At 36.4% G+C, this 26,240-nt stretch overlaps 2 protein-coding genes across 12 annotated transcripts; one reads left to right on the plus strand and one right to left on the minus strand.

Annotated features, from left to right (window-relative positions):
* Positions 1-9,484: 9,484 nt before the first annotated feature.
* Positions 9,485-16,775, plus strand: LOC113731488 (DEAD-box ATP-dependent RNA helicase 20-like). 2 transcript variants are annotated; one of them, XM_027256789.2, is made up of 14 exons: positions 9,485-9,990; positions 10,465-10,557; positions 10,650-10,814; positions 10,961-11,056; positions 11,203-11,277; positions 11,516-11,677; positions 12,264-12,344; positions 12,960-13,058; positions 13,562-13,657; positions 14,757-14,888; positions 15,385-15,459; positions 15,806-15,895; positions 16,006-16,080; positions 16,369-16,775. In XM_027256789.2, the coding sequence occupies exons 1-14, from the start codon at positions 9,727-9,729 to the stop codon at positions 16,543-16,545; spliced, it is 1,680 nt and encodes a 559-aa protein (XP_027112590.2). In that variant the 5' UTR covers positions 9,485-9,726; the 3' UTR covers positions 16,546-16,775. The 2 variants fall into 2 exon arrangements, with proteins under 2 accessions (XP_027112590.2, XP_071936397.1); XM_072080296.1 differs by lacking the exon at positions 11,203-11,277.
* A 189-nt stretch (positions 16,776-16,964) lies between these two features.
* LOC113731469 (protein NETWORKED 4A-like) lies at positions 16,965-22,958 on the minus strand. Of its 10 annotated transcripts, none has more exons than XM_072080280.1 (6): positions 22,441-22,958; positions 22,129-22,191; positions 20,489-20,541; positions 20,301-20,378; positions 20,105-20,213; positions 16,965-19,245 (listed from the first exon to the last, which is right to left on the minus strand). In XM_072080280.1, exons 4-6 carry the CDS (start codon positions 20,301-20,303, stop codon positions 17,486-17,488), a joined length of 1,872 nt encoding a protein of 623 aa, XP_071936381.1. In that variant the 5' UTR covers positions 20,304-20,378; positions 20,489-20,541; positions 22,129-22,191; positions 22,441-22,958; the 3' UTR covers positions 16,965-17,485. The 10 variants fall into 10 exon arrangements, with proteins under 10 accessions (XP_071936381.1, XP_071936383.1, XP_027112563.2 ...); XM_072080282.1 differs by lacking the exon at positions 22,441-22,958 and adding an exon at positions 22,378-22,397; XM_027256762.2 differs by lacking the exon at positions 20,301-20,378.
* Between the last annotated feature and the right edge of the window lie 3,282 nt (positions 22,959-26,240).

Raw genomic sequence — 26,240 nt, forward strand, 5'->3', positions numbered from 1 at the left:
ATAATACTAATACGTATTGAAACAGAATTTAAAAGCTAATCAAACGTCTCTCCACTTGCATATAAGTGGATACCGGCCTCCACCACCACAGCAGAGTTGAAAGCTACACGCTCTCCTCCATCACAAAACTCTCTAATTCAGCTGACACATGGCATCAACTGTTATTTTCGTAATTGTCTACGTTTGTTTCAACCAAACACCGGGAGTGTTTGGATACCTCAATTATTTCAAATAATATTTTACTTGCATTACAAACTCATTTTTCAACCTATCTTTTTATATTCCCAATCACCTTTTTATCTCACATACATCATATCACAAAAAGTGTTACAGTAATTATTCCAAATAATATTTCAAATAATACCCTATCCAAACAAACCCGGCCATTTCCCATCCGTCGCGGGAAAAGAGGCAGCATTCTTCCTCGCGTTAAATTACAAAATTGTAAAATTTTTATTTAGCTTGCTTTCACGTCCACAAAAAAAGTCGTGCAGGGTTTCAAATGCCGTGCAAGCGTAGAGCAGGACAGGACTCGTGTTTTCAGCAGCTAGAAAATCATTTCAGAAGGTGACATGAATAATTATATGTATATGTGGAAGCAGCCGAATGATGAAAAGTTGAAAGGGGCCCTGCGGCTATGCTATTTCAAAAGCGGAACTCAAAACCAAATTTGCTAGAGCTGTTCTTTGCTTTAATCTGTCGTCTTTGTTAACATATACAACTGCACTTGAACGCTGTGAAAGAGAGATGTAAGGTCCAACCGAAAGTGGGGGTTTTTTTTGTTTTTTGAAAGTGGAAGTTATCGGAATTGACTCGAAAAAAAAAAAATAAAAATTTCATGCCTTAAGGATTTGTATAGCGTGTATTGTTAAAGTTCTGTAGATGTCAAAAGAGTTTAAAAAATTTTATTGGTTTGTTTTGCAGTCGTTCATATGTGCAGTGCCGTTGGACTCGATCCGTTCATTACATCACCCAGAAAATACGTTCTACCTAATTTTAGCGGTTTAGAGGAAAATTTTAACACAACTTTTCATGAGAGAGTTCAAATTTACATTTAAAATCACTAATGAATATGAACAAAATTTAAATCTTTTCATTTTCAACGTATTGTGAAACATTTATCTTACACTCGGATCAAATATGTCTTCCAATCTATACATACAAAATGACACAATTGGTTGAGAAGGAGAAGAGGGACTAGATCCCTGTCCATGAAAAGAAAAGAAAATGTTCATATAGTATTGAAGAAAAAGCGGAAACGTAGAACATGTTGCATGGAGAAGTGACATAAAAAAGAAAAGAAAACTGTCAAATTTTAATGCCATGTCAAATTTAGTGTTAATTACCAAAATCTCCCTCACAATACAATGATTGGTCCTTTGCCCGAAGCTGACCTTGGAGGGTAATATACGAAAATTGGATGTGGTATTGGGGTATTATTGAGAAGTTCTGATGCGACATTTAGATAGTGAAATCAATTATCCTTTTCAATTCAAAAGAGGTTTCAACTGGCCATTATTTGTAAAAATTAGTATTTATTTGTATCACAAATATATTTTTAAATTTTTTGAACTATAATAAAAAATTTTAAAAATATTTCAAAATATATTCTAAAAACTCTTGTACTCTTAAATATTCCAAAATATTTTCTAAAAATATTCTAAAATATACTCTAAAAACTCTGCTACAACAAAGTTTTTTAAAAACACCCCAAAAAACACGGCTAATCCAAACGGTTATATCATTTTTGAACACACTCGGTCGCCATGACTTAACATTTTATTTTTCTCTTTTTGGTTTCTGAAACTGTGCCCCTTTTTCCTCCAAAAATTGCACTTATTTCTCGGTTAAATTGCAAACTATCTGATTGTCTACCCAAGTTCTTGTCAATCTGTTTGTTCAGTTTTCGTTGAAAATTGGTTAAGACCTTTTGAAAACTCTTTCCCATTTATTCATAAATTAATTAACGACGGCCCTCCCGCCTGAGCAATTAATTAACGACAGAAGAAGGTTAAAAAAAAAAAAAATGAGGCAGCAAAGGAGACAGAGAAAGTCAAACTCCGCAGCCGCCCCAAGAAATGAATAATAGCGACACAGTTGAATTTGGATTTTGGGCATAGCTACTCTCATTCTAAATATTTTTTTGTTTGGAGAATTGTCTTGTACTAGTGCTATTTATTATATTGCCCATGTTTATTTATTTATTAAGTGTATGACTCAATTCTGTTCATTCAAAATCTCGTTGTGAGTGCAATATCATTCTCACATTCAGTTTTTTTTTTTAAAATAAAATATCATAATTTCCCATGCAGCTTTTTAAACTAGTAAATTTTCACATTTTAATCTTGCGAGCTTCTATTCACAATAAGCAATGGTCATTGTAGAATTTTCACGAGCTCATACTGCATTCCTCCACATTTTCCTTCCTGGAAATAGAAATAGAAGAAGACAAATAACAGTAGCAGCAGCATTAGGTCATTAAACAGAAGCTCGCCACTAAATTTCTCCACATTTTTCTTTCTTCCTTCTGGTCAAATACATATGGTTCACGAGTAACTCTGGAAATTACATTCAAGTGTAGAATGCTCAATCATTAGCTGGCGTAACATGTTTCACACGCCTGTTTTCGTACTACAACTTAGTCTGGCTCCTTATCGTATTCAGATCTGAACATTTTAGATACCTTCTTTGATCATCTAATTAGTGAAAAACCGGACGCTTTGGTTCCTATACTTTCAAAATTAATGAAAATCACGGATTCGGATCGTTAAAGAAAAATAAATGTGTCTCTATTGAAGCAGGTAATAACTATACTCACGGCAGAACTCACAGTACCGTATTTCGCCAAAACAAGTACAAGTGTTTGCCCTGTCAATGTTTTGCCTCGACCGCTAAACAAACTCATAAAGTAATTGCATTGCTTATTTTTCCCGTTGTACTTATAAAAAGATTAAAAAAGAACAAAAATAGTTGTTCAATCCAATCTTGTTAATATGGCATTCTTTTGTGATCCAATGGAAAAAAAAAAAAAAAAAAACTAGTAGTTATCCTTCTTTCAAGTAGTAGTATGCCAAGTTATTACATTACCTGATAACGAGGCGTTATATAGTTGTTAAGATATTTCACGTGTAATTGATAGGTTATGTTATGGATTCGAGTATCAATAAATAAGTGGGAAATTACTGTTGATACTTATGAAAAGAAGAGAAATTGTTATTTGCGTGATTTGGATCGATGAGTATATCTTTATAATAATGAATCTTACTTATCCAAAACCTTTATTTCATTGTTCGTTCACAAATTGTAAATTGGGGCCTTGGCGTTTCAAGCTTACGTTCAAGCATCAGCTATGAACGAACTACCGAAGATAGGCATAGAACGTGGATTTGTGGCTAGTTTGGAAGTGTAGGATGGAAAGATGTCTGCTGAGAATTGTTTGTCGTTAAAACTTTGCTATTTGGCTTTCTGGAAGGTCAGTTGTGCACTTTGCTATTTGTGTTATTTCTCTCTGCTTTCAGAAACAGGAAATTTTCTTTTAACTTAAAATCATCCCAAATGATTCGATTTCTCTTTTTTATTTTTGTTGGCTTTCTTCATTAATCTCCAGAGCGTAAGAAATTTCTTATTAGAGAAGTTGATTATCAAGTGAATCTTAAAATTCTAATTGAGTGTTGGTCAAGGGATCAAATCCATCCCTTTACCTACATTTTAAATTCAAAATTTTTTGAAAATAATTTGCCAAATGAATGCGTATGCACCCGTCTGGATCAACGATAATTCAATCCCCCCATTTTTCTCTCGACTTCTTTGGATCGCCCCTCCCCCTAATATGCAGTAGAAGTTTTATAGCTTAAAATTTATTGCGTCTAGCAAAAAAAAAAAAGGGGGGGTAAGTATTTCTACACTCCTTTTTATTTTTTTTTTTCCTCTCTCTCTCCTATGCTTTCAAACGGGCTGCAAGGCTTGTTAATTAAATTGTAAAATAAAAAAGCTTTCAACCGCCGGTACGTCATGAACATGCCAAATGTACCGTCGAACTAATTGTGTACCCCAGTACGTATTGATCCAGACATCCAGCGTCGTCGCTTCCTCGTTGCCGAGATGCTTTGTTCTATTGATATGATATTAACGTTATAGTTTTTGACAGGGTCTTTGACCCCACCCACTCCGCGCCCCAAAAAAAAAAAAGAAAGAGGATATTTTCTTTCTACTAATTCGCCACCAGCAGCACAACTCAAATTGTCATCTCAAAGCGTGAGTTACTTTCACTCAAATTCTCTTGGAGCAGTAATAGCGATTTTTTCTCGTTCAATTATGGCACTTTGACAACATTCAATATTTGATTCTCATGTGCATCTCAATGCACCCAATAAATGGCGTTAAATGATGTCTTTTACTGCATTTTCCATGTAGAATTTATTCATACAACAGTAACGACTAACTCTACACACAAGTTAATTAGTGCCAGGGCTTGCCAAGTTTAAGATTTGAATTCTATTGCTAAGGGTGAGAAGGGTGTGAAGAGTGTTGAGAGAATAGGAAAAAAAAGTGTCAAACTGTCAAGTCTATCGTACATGTGGAAATACTCATATATTGGTAGCGAAATCATTCCAAAAGCGGTAAGGTCGCCGGTTCAAATATAAGTCATAACCAAATACAAAAAGAAAAATTGTTCTCTATTATTTATTTTTATGGCATACGTAATGTTATAGCTATATATTTAAATCAATTATTCCATTTATTCTATTGAAAATATCATATTTTCCTTTTTAATATGTCCAAATATATTTGTCACTTACCTCAAATAAGCTACAAACTTTTATTCCTGTCCTAAACTTACCCTTGCATTAAAAACGTGCATAACAGTCAAACTAGTGGGGCGGCTATGTTGACAATTGTTCACATGCATGTGCCTGAGTTATGCCAAGCTTTGCTACTGGAGCATGCATTTAAGCACCAACAAAAATTCTTTGACAGGAGGTTAATTGAAATATTTATTCGAAATAATTATGGTAGCACTTTTTGTGATATGATAAATGTGAAATAAAAAGATAGTTGAAATTTGTGTCTTTTATATGAGTAGAAGAAAATTTGATTTTTTTTTTTTTGGCAAATCTTGACAACCAAACACACTCGATTGAGTCGTTAATTTTGAAAGTGCGTAAATTCAAGCACTTTGGGCAACCCATTAGGATTGCTATTTTTTGAAATACTTATACAAAAATGTATTATAATAATTTGATATATGTAAGATGAAAAATGATTGATTGAAAATATGTTCATAAAAAATGAAAAAAAAAATTTAGAAAAAAAAATGGCAATTCAAACATTTGTTTTCTAGGCAGGATGGGCAGTTAGTCAGTGACAATCTAGGCAGTTCAAACACTTGATTTGTGTCCAAGACTACTGTTGATAAAAATACGTGGTCAATCACGTCTACCTTTCTTATGCTTTAGCCAAATTGCATGAAGAGCTTTCGAAGTTTGAAAAATAACAGTCACCCTCCTTTAACTTCAAATGGGTATCTTACTATATAATAACACACAAGTAGGGGTTTGGTATTGGTACCAAAAAGTGTTAACATTTACCTTTTCAAAAATACATTTTCAATAGTTACTATTATCTATCCACATCTTATTTGGAAAATGTTTCATTCCTATATAACCATCACTGTATAACTATCACTACACTCCCCTGTTAATTGATTAACTAATTCACTAATAAACATTGCATCACTTCCCAAAAGTCTCTTTAACTAATTTTTTATTCTATATATTTGTTATTATTTGTTTTTTCTAAAATATGTACACATAGTGTGTGCCCCACCTAGTAATAATAAATAACCCCTTCTTGTTAGTTTAAAGGTGATAGAGATGCATCAAGTAGTGCTATGATTGATCTCAAAACTTAAATGGGATAATTGCAGAAACCTTTCTTGAGATTTTTGACATTTGCACTTACCTCCCCTCTAGGTTTAGAAATTGCATTCACCTCCCCTGAACAGTAACAATTCGTTGCAGAAACCTTCTTGACAGCTTTTGTAGAAGTGAGATAAGAATTTTCTTCCATTTTTGCCCTTATTTGCTTGACAATTATTATTTGCTTGACAATTGCTTAACTAATTATCTAATTAGTTAATAGTTAAACTAATTAACTATTAACTAATTATCTAATTAACTATTAACTAATTATCTAATTAACTATTAACTAATTATCTAATTAACTATTAACTAATTATCTAATTAACTAATTATCTAATTAACTAACTAACTAAAGCTGTTGTCTGTCCGAAACTAACAAACTATTTGCATGTTAAACTAATTAACTAATTAATTGCTTAACTAATTAACTAACTAACTAATTAACTAACTATTTGCATGTTAAACTATATGCAGTATGCATTACCTATTTAAAGTATCGACTCTTTATAGGTATTTTACTTTCAAACATTTAATTTATGATAAAAACGTCAATGTTTGTATGTAAAATTCAAAAAGTATTACAGTAAACATTGCATCACTTCCCAAAAGTCTCTTTAACTAATTTTTTATTCTATATATTTTTTATTATTTGTTTTTTCTAAAATATGTACACATAGCGTGTGCCCCACCTAGTAATAATAAATAACCCCTTCTTGTTAGTTTATTAACGCTTGTTTATCCTAATCAAACCAAAACATACGTAAAAGTAAAAAATTATCCCTTCATGTCTTACAAAGAAAGGAAGGAAAAATAAAATTTGATATAGAAAAAGAAAAAGTATAGCGAAGAAAAACAAATGCCTTTACTTCTCTATTCATTGTCGTTCTTGTTCCAGAAACCACCACTAACTCCGCCAGTGCATTCCCAATTTGCTTAATATAAGAAAAAACAAACCCAAATCTTCTTCTCTGGCCACCAACAACCTCCATTAAGCCTAGGTCTTGAGTCCCATGAGCATCCACACTTCCTACACAGATCTAAAATGGGCATCAACAAATGAGGCAATTCCAATATATTGGGGAAAAGAGATTATAAAATGCTCATTTGAGTGGTTAAAGGTGATAGAGATGCATCGATGAGTGCTATGATTGATCTCAAAACTTAAATTGCAGATGAAATGGCATAACAAATAGGTGAGGACTCTAGAGTTCAAGGGCGCAAAAATTGTTACCAAAGTAGAGGGAAGAGGTGAGCATAAGTGGATGAGTTTTTGGGCATGAAAAACAAATATGGATGGTTTCATGGTTCAATAAAAGAATCAATACGGTTTCTAGAAACGTTTTTTTTTTTTTTTTTTCAAACGATAAGAGATTCTAGAAACGTTTTTGTTGATCATTAGTTCCTTTGCTCAGAATGCACTCAGACTTGACTTAAAAAAAAAATTTTCTAGAATCATGTTATCATCTTTACAACAATAATCAATGTTCAACGGCTTGAGTGTCTTTAGTAAAATTTGTTGGAGTCAAGATTTGGGACTTTGGATATTATTGATGGTTTGGACGAGTACCGGGGAAGAGGATGAAAAAAGACGATGACGGTGGATTCGTTTTGGAGGAAGAGTCTTTTTGTTTACACATACTAGTGTGTATTTCAACACCGTTTAGCAAATGTTAGGTCAAAGGGGGTGGCAGTTGTTTTTCAAACTTCAAGAGATTTACTCGTAGTTTGGTTAAAGCACGGGGAGGTAGATATAATTAACCAAAAAATTTTATATTCTTGGAATGTTTGAAATATGTCTAATTGATCTTCAAAAAGAAAAATTGTAGTAGAGCCAAAAATTTTGGCGGAGTCTAAGAAAAGCGAGATAAAAAGGCAATTCAAAAATTTGTTCACACAAAATAAATGGTAAAATTTGTTTCTTATAAAATAGCAAATTACATGGCCGAAATTGTTTTACAGGCTTTTCATCGCATAGAGTAGACGGAAAGATTGGACACGTGGTTCATACTGTGCCACGTGAAATTAAGGCCATTCTTCCGGGAGTCAGTGAAGTTAATCTCCTGCTGCACTCCGCTCCATGGTCCAGATCGTGACTTTGAGGCAGTGATATGATGGGCCTACGTTTTCACGATTGACAGGCAGTAATGGACCATTCCGGACCAGACGCCTCGCCGGTGTAAATAAATTCAACCTCAATGGGTCCTCTTTTCTTATCATTCTTCCAATAACAAAAAAAAAAAAAAAAAAAAAAAAACCGGAGAGTCCACGTCTAGCAATTCAGCTTCAGGACGGAGGAAAATATTTATTTAACTAGGTGTGAACGACGTTTTAAATAATTTTCTTTTTTAAATACCTTACTTACATATATAAGAATTTTAAGCAGGAAAAGCAACAATTTGCCTAGAATATGAAAAGTGACATTTACACTTTTAAATTAGTCTCTTGCATTCTTGGAGGCATATTATGTAGCGAGTATATTGGAATGCAAGAGGTTAAAATGAGAGTGCGAATATCAGTTCCTCAAACTATATGGTAAATGTTTGCTTGCTATTGCTATTCGAACATTTAATTCATGCTTTCTGTCTTTGATTCATAACCTTGTCTGTCTCAAGGATTTGAGAGTTGAACTCCCAACTCCTAGTTTAGTTAGGAAGATGCTTTATCTGTAGTTAGTTAATAGGTCACATATTCGATTCATCACAAGGATAAATAGAAAATCATTTGTTAATCCTGCGTAGAAAAAAACATAAATGTCTATGGAGAAAACATGTACACCTTAAGTAGGTTCTACCCTTGAGGACCAATTCTCATCGCGTATATTCTGCAAGGATTTTTTTTAGGGGCTATACATAATGAATTTGTTTGAAGAATATATATATTTTTTGGAATAACCAAATATTCACAGGGAAGGTCTAACTTTAGAATTTTTTTTTTGGGAAAATCACAATAAAAAAAAATTGTAAACAAGCACATTTGACATTTTTTCAACACTATTTAATTGTTGAAACTTTTACCAATATTTACTTGAATATTAAGTGAAAATCACAATCCCAAAAATGAATTTTTTGAATAATATGATGGCCTTCTTCTAATAAAAAAGGGAATTAGGTGAGTTCAATTTTGATCATCACCATGAGCTAGCACTCCTTGCGCAACAAATCTACTTTAAAGTTGATTTATTGGCTCATCCAGATAGGGGGATGTGTACGGCTCCTTTGTGGAGGTTGATTATCCCACATCGGGGTTGGGTTTGGGTTTGGGTTAGGTTATAAGTCCTTGGGACACCCTCAAGAGTTGCCGGCTTTTGAGCACTGTTCTGGGATTAGATTTATAATTTGACAAAAAAAGATAGGGGATGTGTACGTGACAGCATAAGGGCCCAAATCTCAATGTCATCTTGGTCCAAAACTTCATTTTTGAGATGCAAGGAAAGATTGTCAAGACACGCTGTTCAGGATCATAAATATTTTACAGAGTTCTGTAAATAAAACTCCTCAGCCTCATCCAGGCCTAACAGGTACAAAAGCCCAAATTTCTTTCTCGGTTAAGTGAAAACCCCAAATTTTGTAATGTGCAAAACTCGGAGCGTCCATCAATCCTTTGTCACAACTTCCTTCAAAAAAAAAAAAAAAAAAATTCCTTCGTCACAACTCACCGATAAAAGCGCAATTTTCAAATAAAAAAATTCTGCCCTTCATAACAGCGCCTCCTCAACTCGTCTAATTGTTCCAGAAGCATTTCTGTTCAGCGCATTGTTTTTTTGGCAAGGATCTTATACCCTGGAAGTAAACCATCCGAGCGAACGATGTCGTATGTGCCTCCTCACCTGAGAAACTCAAACACTGATACCGCCGCCACCGCCGCCACCACTGTCACCACTCTAGACACCAATCACTTCCATTCTTACTCCAACCTCAGCTCCGAGACGAACAACAGCAGCAATAACTATCTCAATTCAGCTCGCCGGAGCACCGTCAATTACACCTCTCCGAGGACTGTTTCGGCTCCCGACATTGTCTTCCCCAATTGGAAACCTTCGGAACGCGTTCTCCGTCTTACACCCGAGCAGGTACCTTGCACGGGCGTCAGTTTCTTTGGTAGTTCCTCACTTTCTCTAGATTAGGTTGTTGAATTCTGCAACTTGATTATGCTTTGGCTTATTTTTTAGCTGTTGTAATCTTCCTTAGTTCGTGTCCATTCTTTTTACTACAATTAGTCCCTTCATTTCCGTGTAAGAATTACGGAAGATTTGTGCATTTTTGTTGGTGGTATTCAAGTCAACCCTTGCATATCAAACTGAAAAGCAACCAGGAGATTAAATTATGGCTATCTCTTGTCGCATAATGTTTTCAGGCTAGAGTCAAGGAAGAAATGTCTGCTTGAGTCATGCTTCAAATAAATAAGCTCAAATTTTCTGATAGCTTTAACGTGAGAATGCAGTTAGAACTGTCTTACACTTTACATTGGATTTTTGAGGATTATTTCGTCGCATTTCAACTTTTTCTTAAAACTGACTTTTGACACGGTGCATATTGATCTACAGATAGATGAGGTTCGTTTAAGACTTAATCTTGATGTTATAGTAGCCCCAGACTCGCCTCCTGCGCCAGCGCCTATTGAATCATTTACTGACATGGTAACTCGATCGACCCATGAGAATTGGGTTTATTGTAATGGGATAAAAGTTTTCACTTGGTCTGACTTGGTGTGGAATCTGTTGGTGTGCAGTGTTTGCATTCTAGCATTATGAAGGATATATCTTTTCATGGATACACAACTCCAACACCCATCCAGGCTCAGGCCATGCCAGTTGCTCTCAGTGGAAGGGATCTTTTAGGTTGTGCAGAAACTGGCAGTGGCAAAACTGCTGCATTCTCGATACCTATGATACAGGTTTTACTCTTTTTTGATGTTTATTACTTGGCAATTTGTTGGAACAGATACTAAAATCTATTCAGTTTATGGAATTTGGCGGGGTAGTTTTTATTTTACCCTTGAGAGCGGCGGTTATTATTATTTTTACCTCCCCTTGATTGCAGCATTGCTTGGCTCAGCCTCCAGTCAGACGTGGTGATGGACCTTTGGCGTTGGTACTGGCTCCTACAAGAGAGCTAGCTCAACAAATAGAGAAAGAGGTAGGCAAGTCATTTTCAAGTTCTTCGATTGGCAATGATACTAAGTCATTAAGATGTTGTTATGGTGTCTTTCAACTATAAAAGGATTTTAACTACTCATTTTCTTAAAATCTAAACATAACACCACATGCTTAGTAATATTCCAGGTTAAGGCTTTCAGTAAATCATTGGATTCTTTTAGAACTGCAATTGTGGTGGGCGGAACAAATATTGGTGATCAGGTATGGGATCATTCTCTTGTTTTTGTAATTGATATAGTAGCTTGTGTGTTATCAAAATCCTGTTTTCCCGGCTGTTGAAATTCTTGAATGAATAGGTATTGAACTGAATTGGTGCTCCTGGAGTTTTTTTAAATCAATAATGTGTGTCCTAACCTCCATCTTTGTCCTTTTCCTTTGGAAAAAGTTTCAAAATTGGTTTCATGATTGTTTGTAACTTATGCTACTGGTACTTTGACAGAGATCTGAGCTACGCCTAGGGGTGGATGTAGTGGTTGCAACTCCTGGAAGATTTATTGATCATTTGCAGCAAGGAAATACTTCCCTCTCCAGGATCTCATTTATTGTTCTGGATGAGGCTGATAGAATGCTGGATATGGGATTTGAACCACAGATGAGAGAGGTAAGTTCTTTGTCTATAATGTTGCAATTGTTAGCAGATTCACAATTTCAGAATTTGTTGTTTGCTGCATGGAAGGTTGAGGTCCTTGTCTATCTATGTTCATCCATGCACATGCAAACAATATTTCTCATTTCATTTTATATATGCAAAAAGAACTCCCACTGTATTTTCCATATTTTTGCACAATTTCTGAATTGGTCATTGCCCTGAGATCTCAGTATTCTAGTTCCATAGTTGTATTCCCGACTACTGTGATACCATTAGAAATAGCTGTTTTCTAACTAACTTTTTACTACTTGATAAAAGTTTGCTTTGGTGCTTTTATCATCACCATCGGAGTACCCTATTCCTTCAAACAGTAGCTGTTTCTGTGGGACAAGCCATAGCAACACCCGAAGACTTATTAATAGGCAACAAAAATGCAACTAAAACAGACTGATAATAAGAAGAATTTGCTGTATAAATAATTTTAACCTTGCTGTTTCCATGCTGAGTATGGGAAGAAATTTGCAGTAAAATACTTAGATGCAAAGGGAAGAAATATAACTGAAAGCAAACATTTGCATGTCATTTGCTTTTGTTACAGGTGATGCAGAATCTTCCTCAAAAACATCAAACTTTATTGTTTAGTGCAACCATGCCAGTGGAGATTGAAATGCTAGCACAGGTAAGAATCAGGTTATATTTTCAATTTACCCTGTAGTTTGCTGCTTAACACTTGAATGATGTGCTGTGTCTACTTAAATAACCTTTGTAGGTTTGATGCTTGGGCCTCAAACTGGTTCTGCTCTTTATGCCACTCGATGATTTTGAAATGAGATTAGTATTTCACTGAAGAGTATCTTAAGATGTTAATTCGGATTCATAGTGCATGTACATTGTGTCTGAGCCTTTTTGAGAGTTCTTGCTACTTGTAGAGCCAAAACTGGACTGGCTTTACAGTCCATCACGATATAGTTGCAGAAGCCTTATTCCTTGGCTTGTCCTTTGTGGAGTCCTGGTTCACGCTTGATTGTGTCTTTTTTGCTTCATCTTCTTAGTACTGGTTGAAGTATGCTCAAATTGCTAATTTCTGAGAAGGTTCATGTACCGAAGTTTATCTACTACATCAACTTCTTGCTATCAGAAACCTGATATTTGAGTTGGCTTGTTACATATGCTTTCTATCTTCAACATATTCTTTTTGTCATTGTACTAAGTAATCTAGGTTTGTCAACTAAGTGCTTTTTTTATTTTTTAAAAAAATTATCCATAAATTAATTTTTTTTTTTGTTTTCTGTAGGAGTATTTGACGAATCCAGTGCAAGTAAAGGTAGGCAAAGTGAGTTGCCCAACTGCAAATGTATTGCAGAGTTTGGAAAAGGTGCCTGAAAATGAGAAGGTATACTTTCTCTCTTTTTTTTTTTTTAAAAAAAAAAACTAGATAAACTCTTTGTGAGCTTGATTTTGGCATAAGTAATTCATAGTTTAACAAATACATTATTGGATCATTGCTATGGTGGATGCCCTCTTTATTCTTGATGGAATGCTGGCGTTTTATGAGCTTCCTGTCAATTATCAAGATGCTTAGTTAAGTTGAAAAGAATGCTGGCATTTTATGCTTCCTGTCAATTATCAAGATGCTTAGTTAAGTTGAACTGTATCATTTGCACCTGAAGCAGCTATTATTTAAAAAGTTTGTCCATGGGTATAGCAACAGAATTTAAGACAATCTAATCTTGCACATGCAGTTGCCATAGCATTTGCAAAAGCATGTTTTCATTACTCTTAATGTTTAACCCATGTCACGAGATATTTAGGGTCCTTTCCTTATAGGTATGGATATCTATAATTAATTCTCATCCTATGTGCTCTTAAAAATGCGTGAGTTTTATGTGTTTATAGATAGATCGGCTTTTAGGAATGCTCGTGGAGGAAGCTGCTAGGGCTGAAAGATTTGGCCATCCCTTTCCTTTGACAATTGTCTTTGTGGAACGTAAGGTAGAGCTATTAAACTTGTTTAAGTTCATTTTCTCTCTCTTTTATCCTTCTTTTGTCATTCCATTTCTATAATGCTATCACAGTTTTTTCTTACAGATGTATGATATCAATTGATAAAAGCATCACCTTTGGCATTGGAATAATTGGGATTCTCCTGGGTGTTAAAACTTGGCCATCTCAGTGGATATATTGTTGCTTGAGTTGCCATAAAGCATAATGCTCTTTCAATTGGGAGTTTCCTTGAGAAGATTTTATAATTAATTTTGATGTGCATGGTTTTAGAACTTGCTTAATGGATTATGTGATATGAAAGTGTTGCTCTTCTGATACTCCTAGAAAACAATTTCAGTGCGGGCTTTTGCCGTATGAGAGCTTAACTTGTTTATTCTAATAAATTAAGAAGCCTCTCTCTAAAATCAATTCGATGTGGGGTTTCACTGTTTATGTTTGGAAGTCATGATAATACATTCTAAAGCTGGCTTGGTAATTTGAGGTTGTTGGATCTTGATGTTTCTCTGAAAAATATTCAGTTTTCAGAGTTAATTACAACTTTAAGCTGATTTATAGAGTGTTTTAGTGTAGCTTGTTAAAGGTAAAAGAGAGAGAGAATTTGAACAGTCAATTCTCCCTTTCTGTCACATATATTACCTTAAGGTATTATTTATCATCACATTGGACAGGAAACATGAGAGTTAGAAATCCCCAAACCCATGATTGTTATGACTCAGCAATTGTTTCTTGTCGTGCTTTACAGTTTTGAGAAATGTTGAATATCAGATTTATATATTCATTCTTCTTGTTTTAGATGTCAAGCTTACCCCAGTTGAATAATCAACTCTCAATCTGATCTTTTTGGCAGTTGTATAAGATGCGTCTCTGCATTTGTATACATTGCTTGCAAATTTAGTATATCTTGACACCATTGAAGGGGAAAAGATGGAAGGGCTGGTTTTTGTGGGGTGGGGGGGGGTACTTTATGCTGTTTCCTTTGGTGCCTTATTGATGGCTAGGTGTTTGCTGCTATTGTTATCTTGCACATGTGACACCGTGATATCAGCTCTCAAACTTTTAAGTGCTTTGAATATTCAACTGCATGCAGACTAGGTGTGATGAAGTTGCAGAAGCATTGATAGCTCAAGGTTTAAAAGCGGTTGTTCTACATGGTGGTCGCAGTCAAAGCGAAAGAGAATTGTCCCTTCATGATTTTAGGCACAGTACTACTAATATCTTGGTATGTTAGAGACTAAGGAATTTGTCAGGCTATACTTTACACCAAGCTTCATTGCCATGATATCACATCAAATTTGTTCCTTGTATCTTTTTCTCATTGTAGTTATGCATCATTGTAGCCAAATTCTTGTGTTATATTGAAGTCTTGTAGTATTATCCTACACATAACCCCAACCAAAAGCAAAGAAAGCCATATACTGACACATGGTTGAATGGGAATTATGCTTATGTAATATCCTAATTAGTCACACATTTTTGCTATTGTTGAGTTGGTTGTGAACATATTGGATACTTATTTGGATGTGTTATGAGAGGGAGCAACCTTACATGGTTTGATGTACATGAAGTTGGGTTATTAGCCGTGTATGGTAAGAGACATTTTTCATACTTATGGATCATTTTCTTTTTGTTAATGAAGTACTGGATATTTATCTTTAGATGAGTCGCCTTCTAGCTCGTCCAATGTCTTGATTTGACGTTCGGTATGTCATGTGCAGGTTGCTACTGATGTTGCATCTCGTGGATTAGATGTCAGTGGAGTGGCTCATGTAGTGAATCTAGATCTTCCAAAGGTAATATGGTTTCAGCGGAAGTATTCTCCTCTGTGACAACTGAAATGCAATTGCAGGTTCTAGAAGCTAACATCAGATGCTATTTTTCTAGTAATGTGTCAAGTATTGTTATACCAATTGACACCATACTTTAGACTCTGTATGAATAATAATTACTAAAAATAAATAAACTTATGGTTTGTTTCAGAATAAAGGGATAACTATTTCGTTATATAACCAGCAGTATAATCTTCCATTAATTTACCTGTGATAAAAATGCCTGTATAATTGATCCCTACACTTCTATCTTGCCTACATCTATTGTGAATGTAGTTCTGGAACTTCTGATCTGGTTTTCTGATTTCAGACCATGGAAGATTATGTACACCGAATAGGAAGGACAGGTCGTGCTGGATCATCAGGCAGGGCAACATCATTCTATACTGACCGAGACATGGTGCTCCTTTACTTCTCTATTTACTCGCTTCTATCATGTCATTTTCTTTAGGGGTTAAGAGATTTTTTTTGGTAATGCAAATACATGCTGAGCATAGTTATATGCTGCAGTATCTGGTTGCACAAATAAAGAAAGCAATTGTAGATGTTGAATCTGGCAATACAGTCAGTTATGCTACTGGGAAGGTATGGCTTTCCTCTTGTTGCTTCTTCATTGTAAATATTAACGAGCACATCCTTTTATTTTCCCGCTCTTTTCTGTTCGTTATGAATGCCTGTCTCAGTTGTTCTCTTTTTCCTTTGGGACCTGTTTTATGCTTTTGTGCATGGTCTTTTATCTTTTTTATTTTTCTTTTGGAGTAATTGTTAGAGAAAAATGCATAGATAGTGGTTCACTGGATCTGTCTTTTGCTTGCATTAGCCACTACTAGTTCATTTCTTTCTATTCCCACGTTGCCTATGGTTTATTGTCAGGTTGCTCGGAGGATGGAGAAGGAAGCTGCAGCTGCTCATAAGGAAGCGAGGATTGCACTCTCCAAGGTCTCCTTGCTGGGCACTGCACCTTTGAACGTGGAGGATAAGTACAAGCACATGATCTTCCCTGCAATGGCAAGAAAAGAGGGTGCAGCAGACGATGCTTGGGACGATTAATAGTTCGAAGTTGCGTTTCAATATATGGGGAACCAAATATGTTCACCAATTAATTCATCTTTTATTACTTCAAAAACACAAGAAAAATAAAAAAAAAAGACTAATCATGCTCTTCATTTTCTTTCTGTAGTAGCATACTGGCTCGCGGCCACTAGTCTTGTATCAGCCATCTGTAAATATTTGTCTGATTAATCGTGTACATGTGAAAAGAAGAGGTTTTTTTTTTTTTTTTTTTGGGTTTTGACCGCCCAATCCAAATCCCCCCTATGAAAAGAAGACTTACTGTTCCCTTGATGACATCGCCGGTTATGTGTTAGGATTGGAGCATAAAGATTCGGGTTTGTTTGGACAACTTTGATTTCAAATAAAAAAATTTACTCCACAAATTTTAATCATCTTTTTATCTCACATACATCACATCACAAAAAGTGCTACAGTAATTATTTCAAATAAATCATCCAAATAAACTCTTATCCAAACAAATTCAGAACTGTTTCACAAGTGCAAAGCATTGAGAGAATTTTAGTTTCAACATCTGATACATGAACAGCTTTTGTTGATTCAGCAAATTGACTATACGTGGTTACTCGGATGGATGGTTAAACGTGCTCCAAATTTAAATCTGCCCTGATGCGGCAGATATGCACTCATCCCTCCGTCCCTGCCCCCAACACAACAGTCGTGGCAGCAAGCTCTCAAGCAGCCAACAAATGCAAAAGGAGTACAAAAAACTCGTATCATCAAAAGTACAAATGGTAGGGCACTGAGCGGCAGATAAATTTTACAGCAGCAATGGCATAGAGTCAGAAGAACCAGAAGGACCGGGACATAACCAAGATAATAATCCCAAGTAGCATCACATGCAAAACAAAACAGATCATTGCATTTTACAGGGACAGAGGAAGAGGAGGAATGACGGTGTCCGTTGCTGTCAATTACTTTAGGATGCCATCACTGGAAGCCGCTTGTGCCCTATGACAGCCTGCCGTAGCATATGGTAGCCGTTCCTATAATGCTCAAGTGAGAAGCATAGCTGCCTTATAGCCTCTCTTTTCTCTTCTGCTCCTTCCAAAATTAATTCTCGCTGCCTCCCCACCTCTCTCTCCAGTTCTTTAATTCTTAATTGCAGCTCTTCCGCCTGTTTACGCGCTACATCAGCTCGAGCAATCAACTCAACATGCTGCACATGCAATTGGTGCAAATGCTTGCTCATTTCATCAAAGCGGATGTCTTTGGAACTAATTTCTGCAACATACATAACAATTTTTGCAACAAGTGCATCCTTCTCTGCCCTCAATGTTTCATGGTTCAACTTAAATGTATCAAGACTTCTATTCAGTTCTTCAATGTGACTGCTCTTCTCGAGAATGCCTACCCTCAATTCGTCGATTTCAGCCCCAAGCATAGCTTCCATCTCTGCTTTCCCCACCTTGATCCGTCTGACATCCTCTTCCAAAGATTGGCAGCGTAAATCCATTTCTTTCAGATTATCCTCCAGATACGTCTTTTCCTTCACCATTCGAGTAATTTCAGTTCGAAGCTGAGAGTTCTCCTCTGATAAGCTCTCGTTAGCATTGGAAATTGTTTCCCTTAATCTCCTGATTTCTTGATCACGATCTGATATATTGGATTTATACCTCACAATTCGGTCCTGCAGCTTCAAGACCTCCCTTCTCTCTTTTTCAAGTTTGGTTTTCCAAGTAGAAATATCTTTTTGTGATGATCCTAGCTGATCCTGCAAGCCATGGATAGCTGACCCATTATTCTGAAGTTCCAAGCTCAAGCGTGCAACTTCCTTCTCGGAATCAAGAAGCTTCTCTTTCGTAATTTTTAACTCTTTCTTGAGGTTGTGGATTTTGTCTTCTGAGTGCACTGTTTCCGAATCACCATTGGGTTCTTGAAGGTCTGTCAGCTCTTGTTTGTGCACCTTGGAACCGTCTTCCACAACCACTGCATCTTCTAGCACAGAGACATCCTTACCATGCACACTGTTGGTGAATTCCATCGTCTTGTACTTTTGGAGCTCATCTTTCAACATGTTAATCTGTTCCTCAGATAGTCTAATCTTCTCCCTTGCTTTCCTCAACTCTTCCTCATATCCTGCTAGTCTAGCCAGCAAAATTTCAGAGTTTTCATTTTTGGTTCCTCGGTGGGAGCCTTCAGAAATCTCCTCCTGTAGCATTAAAAACCTTTCTTTTGCATCACGGAGCTCTACCTCCAATTCAATAATCCTCTTACGCAAACCTTGGTCATCATCACTGCTGTGTGTTGCTGTGTAATTGTTTACAGAAGAATCATCTGATTCTGAATCAGAATCCAGGGTTGATGATTCATCTCCTTCTTTGTTGGACATGTCTGTGCCATTTCCACCAGCCCCAAGAAAAAACTCAAATCCAGCAGCACGAGTACCAGATTTTCGTCGGCTGGGCCGTCGATCAGGAGATGGCAAAGTGGAAGGTGGTTCAGAACTTATATCTGAGATGCCGGAGCCCTGCGATTGGAGATCCGAGGGAATGCTTTTCCGAAGCTCTCCAGTAACATGATCATAACGCTCTGCCAATGACCTGTACATTCGGTAGAACTCCTCAACGAGATTAATAAGTTCTGGCCTCTTCTGGTAATACATTTCGGCCTTTTTAGCAAACGAATCCGCATCATGTTCAATGAGTTTCAGCATCCGTTTGATATTCTGATCCATCTCTGACATCAATGATCTTTTTGTCAGTTTTTGGTTCGACATCTTGAATGGCTTAGCTTACCATCACATGCAATCAAATTGAACTGTGGTTGAAGTTACAGACATATGGCGTACATCATCGTCCCAGAGCCCATATGATAGAATGACCGCCACCGACTTTTGACCCTTTTTAAGAAAGCGACTGAATTTTATTAATAAATTAATACAATCTTTGGTGCCTTCTGCGTATCAATCACTCGTATATTCCAGTTAGTGGAATATTTCAGGTAAGATAAAAAAGTTTTAACTTCCTCATTTTATATATTAAAAAAAAAAACTGAAAATATTCTAAAACCAGTGGCCACAGCAAATTTTTAGATTCCGACTTTTGTGGGTTTGGAAGGAGTGCTCGATAACCCCGCTCTCAAAGCCAAGGGAGCTTTTCTTGTATACAGAGAGAAAAAGAAACCATTTTTTCAAGCAATAATCTAATGACTATTTTCCTCTTCAGTATTAAGCATCTACTTAATTCTTTGATGACTAACCAGGAAAAAAAAAAGTTTTGTTTTGTGCTTCTAATTAGACTCAAAAACATTTAGTATGAGAACCCATAAAGAAAATAGTGGATAAGCATGATAAAAATGAACTGCAATAACCATTAGAAATTTAGATGACATTTGATATAAACAAAAAGCTGATTTATATTTCCTTTCGTTTTATTATTTTTCACTTTTTTTATAGGGATATTTTTTTGTGTGTCCCCCCGGGGGGAGAGGGGTGGGGGACAGTTCCCAATAAAGAAAGTAAAGCATATAGCAGTTGAAAAAATGAAAGTAATAAAAGAAAAAGAAAAGAAAAGAAAGGTTCAACCTATACTCTAACCTTCGAGATTTTCTTGAAGCCACCTAGAGTTTTTAGGACTGACGTGGCTATCCCACCACCAGGAATGTGGTTTTTTTGACATAGTCTTCTTCAACTTATTCTGCTTGACCTGAAATAAGGAACAAAATAACAACATGTCATCTTAAGCTCCCACCCGATTTTGGTTTCAAAGCTAAATGCTTTAAATTTCTCAGACCATGCAGGCTGCGCCTAGTGCATACAAAAAATCCTTTGCATGAACAGCCGAGATTGGTGGCCTTATTGACTTTCCTTACTTCCACACCAAAATGCACGAAGAAAGGGGTACCAAACGATCAAACAATCATCTGTATTCTTTATTAACAAGTAGAAGAGGTACACTGCATATGAAGATTAACTACTCACCAACGTGGCTGCCATTGTGCTGATTGAGCAGAACACCTTGGTCTGAACAATGCCTGCAATTTAGCTCAGCATAAATAATGGCTACGAGATACTGCATAAAATTCGTCTTCATCCCTTGTACATGGAATGCGAATTTGCAATATTGATCTCATCACTGAAGGATATAATTTTTAACCTAGACAATCAATACCATCCTTTGGAAATTACGGAGAAACAGTAATCAAGCTTAAACCATCAAGTCCAGCGAAAGCACAATCCAAACATCAGCCCATCTGAGCTTTTATTGCCACCATTCAGTTTCATTTCCAAACCACAACTCTGTGCTTCAGTGGTAACAAGACAAACATTTCAATTTTACTATTTGCTGAGTTCCGATTACTAAATATTTGCACCAAAAGAACTAGGTACAAAATTAGGACGAAGACGAGAGCCCGAAGAATCTGATGCAAGCCGGCCCAAAGCATCATTATGTGAAACGGACCGATCCAACAACAACAAGACAACAGAGGAAAGTGGCTTTGGGCCTAGAAAGAAGCTTCCAACGTTCATATTTCGTCCATGAAACTGAGGTGAGAGTGTGACTAATTGGATATTTTTACTTTTAACATAAACCAATAGGGCCCACAATGATTGGACTAAATTATGGGCGACACATGGCAAGGACCAAGCACGTTCCCGGTTCACATAAGTGCGGCGTGGCACCACGCGCATGTAGAGCGCGGGAACTTCAGAGTAATTGATAAATAGTCCGCATAAATAAACAAAGGCACAAAAAAAAATTCTATATGACGAGGTCGTGGCCTCAGCACTCATGGGGGCTTTGACACAACTGTACAGAACACCATCTCCAGCTATATCCACGCGGTCGTGTTATGTTTGCTGATTCATGAATCCAACCCCCACCCGCCCTTCTCTCATTTTTCCCTTCTCTCCTCCCAAAAAAAAAAAAAAAAAAAAAAAAAACAGCTTAACAGCCCACCCATCATAAAACCAAAAAAAAAAAAAAAAGGAAAAGACTAATAAATGGGAGGAGTTAAGAGTGAAACAAAAAAATGATAAGAGTAGCAATCTCCTCGAGAAATATTTATAGTTTTTTTTTTTATAGATTCTTTTATTTACTGCTATTATTGACAAATGAGTTTTTTTTTTTTTTTTTCCTTCTTGATACTATAACCATGAACCAACAACATATTTTAAAGGGTTCAGAAATTTTAATGACATTTGACAAATGTGGTGTCGAATGTCAAAATAGTCTCTACCGGTGATTTGATTCCAACTCCTATCAAAGTTCTTACCAGCAAAGGGACCAACTTTCAACATACTGGAAGAACTGCCAGCAATTAGGTGAAACGAAAGATTAGCGTACCTTTTGGACAACGTTTTACGAGGAGCAAGAAAAGGAAATGAAGCATTGTCCAGAATTTTAAGTCCAACTTTAAACCCCCAAAATGGTAAAAAAAAAAATTAATTTAAGAAAAAGGGAACCCAACTTTTCAGTGGACCAAACGAATTTTTTATTATTATTAATTTTAACTTGCAGGGTTAGAATAAAAAGATTCATTTTGTATGCATATGAATGCATATTAAACTGAGGAAATTGCAGTGACACAGAAACAGAGAAGTGGATTCATACTTCTTACCTCAGATCAGGGGACGACTAATCAACAGAGATGGATTTCAAGTTTCAAGCTTGTGGGGCACCTCTGGAAGAAGAAAAAGATGAAATTTAATATAAACTTCTCTAAAAACATACGAAAAGGAGATACGGATTGAAAAAGGCAGAGAATGTTAAATAAGAAGTTATGTGCTGAACCAAAAAAAAAAAGTGAAGCCTCGCATTATCAGATGGAGGAAGAAATTGATTGGAAAGACAAGAGGGAAAAACATACTATTATGAGCTAGGGAAGAAGAGGAAATAATAAATATAGGAGATATATATATTCGCTTCTCACCCTTTCTCCTTGAATCTTCCACTTCCAAACAAAGGTAGAGATATAGGGAGTCCAAGAAAACTTAATAATGATTTGACGAAGGGGAAAAATTTTACAAGTCTGAATCTCCTCCGGCAAGAGAGAGAGAGAGAGGGTTGGAGGGGTGCAAGGAAGGAAGAGAGTGAAGTGAGAGAAGTGGAGAGTTTACAATATATATGGTTGGAAGCATTTGATGGTATCAGCTGAAGGAGAAAGGGGACAGCGGCAAAACACTACAGCCTGACTTTTTGGTAATCCCATTCCCACCGGCCACCACCACTTGTTTCTCTATCCTTTTGGAGTGTTTCTCAACATGGGCTGGGGGTGATTGATGGGCCGGGGATTCTTCAACATTTTGGGGGAATTCAGATAAAAGTTTAGGGGTTTAATTTAACTACTGTCTGTTTGATTCGGAGTTGGGACGTGCAATTTTGACCAGGTGAGGTGCGGGTTCATAGTGTATGAAATTGAAAATACTCCACCAAATACTAGTCCAAACGTGAAAATTGTGTGACTTTTTCCTTTATCCCCTTTTGCCTTTCGGCTGGGACTTAGAGAATCCAGAGGGGTATCCATTGTTGTTTATCCAGGCAATGGGATTCTTTTTTGTCTCCTGAGTGACGGAAAAATCTACAGGGGCAAACAAAATTGACTGGAAAATAGTTGATTCTTTCTGGAATTTTGATCTCTGATTGGAGTAACACAATTCCCTATGGATATGGGTAGGTAAAATAATGGGCATTATTTTCCCTATAAGTTGATACATGAATTTTCCCTTTTCTGTTTTTACTGTAATAAGAAGATGCAATACGTTGGTATTTACTACTACCTCTTGGCCTTGGGCATTATTAGTCTTTCAAGATCCCGACCAAAAGGTACTGAGAATGAGAATTCAGACCCACATCACACAATTGTTTAGTTTAAGGTTTAGTAGCATTCTTACAGCAACACCTGTATAGCATTTTTGCTACATAAAAGTGACTTCCAAGTTCCATCCAGCCAGGTTTTTTGACTGCTCGGCTGTTGCAGAATTTTCGGTGAAAAGATTAGTATTAGAGAATGAGCTGATTTGAGTAAAGAATGGTTAGGTGTTGTTGCAACCTTTTCGTAAATATGCGTTTTGGAGCTGGACGGAATCTTCTTATGTAATGGGTCATTTACATCATTTTCAGGGGTCGACAAGATTTCTTAGAAAAGACAATTGCAGAGCTATAAAGATAAAAAAGTTTGGGAAATAGAAACCCTTCAGGATAAAGGGCTGAGGTTTTTTGTGCCCAGCGTTCCTTCCAATCTTAAAGCACCCCATAATAGGGCACATATTCCTTTGACAGTAATCCAATCCAATGAATGAAGTATGTTGTGCACGTTTCATTTCATCAACCATTTTTCTTTCCCAGATGAAATTCTTTATAATGTGTCTGGAAGAACCCTAAATCTGAAACAAAAAAAATCCCCTTAAATTCTTTATGTTCCTTTATTTTTGTTTTTTTTGTGCAATAAGAGGACAACTACTACATCTACGTGTTTAATTCATGGGGAAAAGAAAAGAAAAGAAAAAGATAAGGAGAACGAGTATCGCACGGTTTCATCAAACAATGCAGAAGGATGGGCTTTTCTTTCTTTTTAATGGTCAAATCATCAAATTGAAGAAAAGGATAGAAACCAAAAGTAGAATAAGAGATGGTAGTATCCCACTTAGCAGCAGGTCCCCCCTATAGGTACATTTGTCCCACATCGGGGTTGGGGTTGGGTTTGGGTTGGGATATAAGTCCCTGGGATTGCCTCAAGAGTTGCCGGCTTTTGAGGTTAATTCTGGGATTAGGTTTATAAAACAACAAAAGTCTAATTCAGGCTGTTGAAAAAAGATGGACTCAACACCTTTCGATTGGTGGAGATGAAATCAACAGAGACAGACGTGACATGCTCTTATTTCATGCCACGCCCAAATTTCCCTTCCACCATATTATTAATTAAATTAATTATCTGCCTCTTGCTGAGGTTACACATCTCTTCAGATCTTTGCTGCGTCTTCCATTATTATAGTGTTGTAGCAGTTTCTTTAATCTAAATCGACAGCTTCCCTCTCTCTTTTTTTTTTTTTATCACTTATCATCATCTACATCCACATCTACTCCTAATCCTAATATAGCCTATACTAGGGGAGGGACCCAACAGGGTCACGGGAAATCGATGTGGACTAAACTACCATCGGGCCATACGGGTGCACAGCACCCACATGGATCTTAAGTAAAGCCACATTAAGTAGCAACTTTTGATGGGAGCAAGGGTTGAACCCTTGACCTCCCACCCCACACTAAAGGTGGTGGCCAACTCCACTAAAGGGGGTTGGTTAATCGACAGCTTCCCTCATCACCAGAGATCACGTAGCATCTGGAATCTACCCCAAAAGACAATACAGTCTGATTTGATTTGAAGGAGAATCAGTTCAAATATTAGCCCATTGGCTCCGTTTGAATTAGTTTATTTTGGGGATGTTTTTGAAAAATTTTACTGCAGCAGAGTTTTTAGAGTATATTTTGGGATATTTTTAAAAAATATTTTAGAATATTTAAGAGTAGTAGAGTTTTTAAAATATATTTTGAGATATTTTTTAAACAATAAAAAAATTTGATATTACTTTTTAGAGTGCTTTTTAAAAATTTTTATAGTATTTAAAAAACTAGTTTTTGAAAAACTAATTTATTCAAAAGTTAGGAGTTTTTCCTCATGCTGCGTCACCAATATCTTTCTCATAATTTAGAAGGCCCGATTGGTATTTTTACAAGACGGCCAGCTGAGCAAATTACTGATCACACGCTTTTCCCCCGCTCAAGGGACTCAATAATGTCTAACAGTCCAAATGTCTCTTTCTTTAGTTAAGAACAACCTATCATTTGGGGTTCTTCTTTTTCTTTCTTTTTTTTTGTTTGGGCTTAATTAATTTCAAAAGTTTGACTTTTGTATTAATCAAACTTCGAGAAATCAACTCCCAGTGGAGTTCTTCTTTCTTTAATCCTTTCTTCTGTCGATTATTTGGTTAAACAAATTTTCGAGCGTCTTGAATTCCGCTACATTGCTATCCGACTGTACGTATGTATATATACAAGTGGATTGACAAATAGGAGTGGTAAAAGCCGTTGGTGAGCCTTTGGCAATAGTTTTGGTGGTGTTTTCCCTCCTTCTTTCCCTATATCCCACATCGATTGTGAGAGTGATGTGTGTGCGTACTACTTAAAGTTCTCAGTGTAGTCTGAAAGTCAACATGCCTTATGGATTGGGCTGTGGGTTTCCCTTAAATAGTATGTGTGTGTGTTATTTGCGGTTGTTGGTGGATTGACAAATAGGATTTTTTTTTTTTTTTGAGAATGACAAAGAGAAATTCCTATTCCAGTTTTGCTTTATGGAGAAACTTGTTTTCGAGTTTTGATTGCTTTTTGTGCCCTTTTGGGTCCTAGAGCATCCATTCATGGTGGCGGGCAGACCTTGATGTCAGGCTTTTACGTTCCCAGATCTTTGCATGGGCGGCGGGCAGACCATTTCGCAAGCCCAAACTGAAGAACGAGACGAGGTTGGAGATTAGGGGGCTGGAGGGGTTTCTTCAAAATAAATAAACACTCCTAACTAGATTATATAAGGGGCAAAATTTTCTCATTGTGCTGTGGCTGTAGTTTTGTTGTAGCAAGCAATTTTTTGCATCCTTAAAAGATGGCGTCGCATACAGAATAATCAATATGAGCTGATTTGTCAACATGTCGGGTCTGTTGCCTAGACTTGGCATCCTT

This window comes from Coffea arabica, chromosome 1c, assembly GCF_036785885.1.
Source record: "Coffea arabica cultivar ET-39 chromosome 1c, Coffea Arabica ET-39 HiFi, whole genome shotgun sequence".
In the NCBI taxonomy this organism is placed as follows: Eukaryota; Viridiplantae; Streptophyta; class Magnoliopsida; order Gentianales; family Rubiaceae; genus Coffea; species Coffea arabica.

Bases quoted from the DNA above. Each gene is read 5' to 3' on its own strand.
- LOC113731488 (XM_027256789.2), top strand. From the start codon at position 9,727: ATGTCGTATGTGCCTCCTCACCTGAGAAACTCAAACACTGATACCGCC. The intron at 9,991-10,464 runs GTACCTTGCACG...ATTGATCTACAG, and splicing joins TCCGTCTTACACCCGAGCAG to ATAGATGAGGTTCGTTTAAG. The intron at 15,896-16,005 runs GTGCTCCTTTAC...TATATGCTGCAG, and splicing joins TCTATACTGACCGAGACATG to TATCTGGTTGCACAAATAAA.
- LOC113731469 (XM_027256762.2), bottom strand. The intron at 19,246-20,104 runs GTTAGAGTATAG...CATTGATGTCAG, and splicing joins GCTTCAAGAAAATCTCGAAG to AGATGGATCAGAATATCAAA.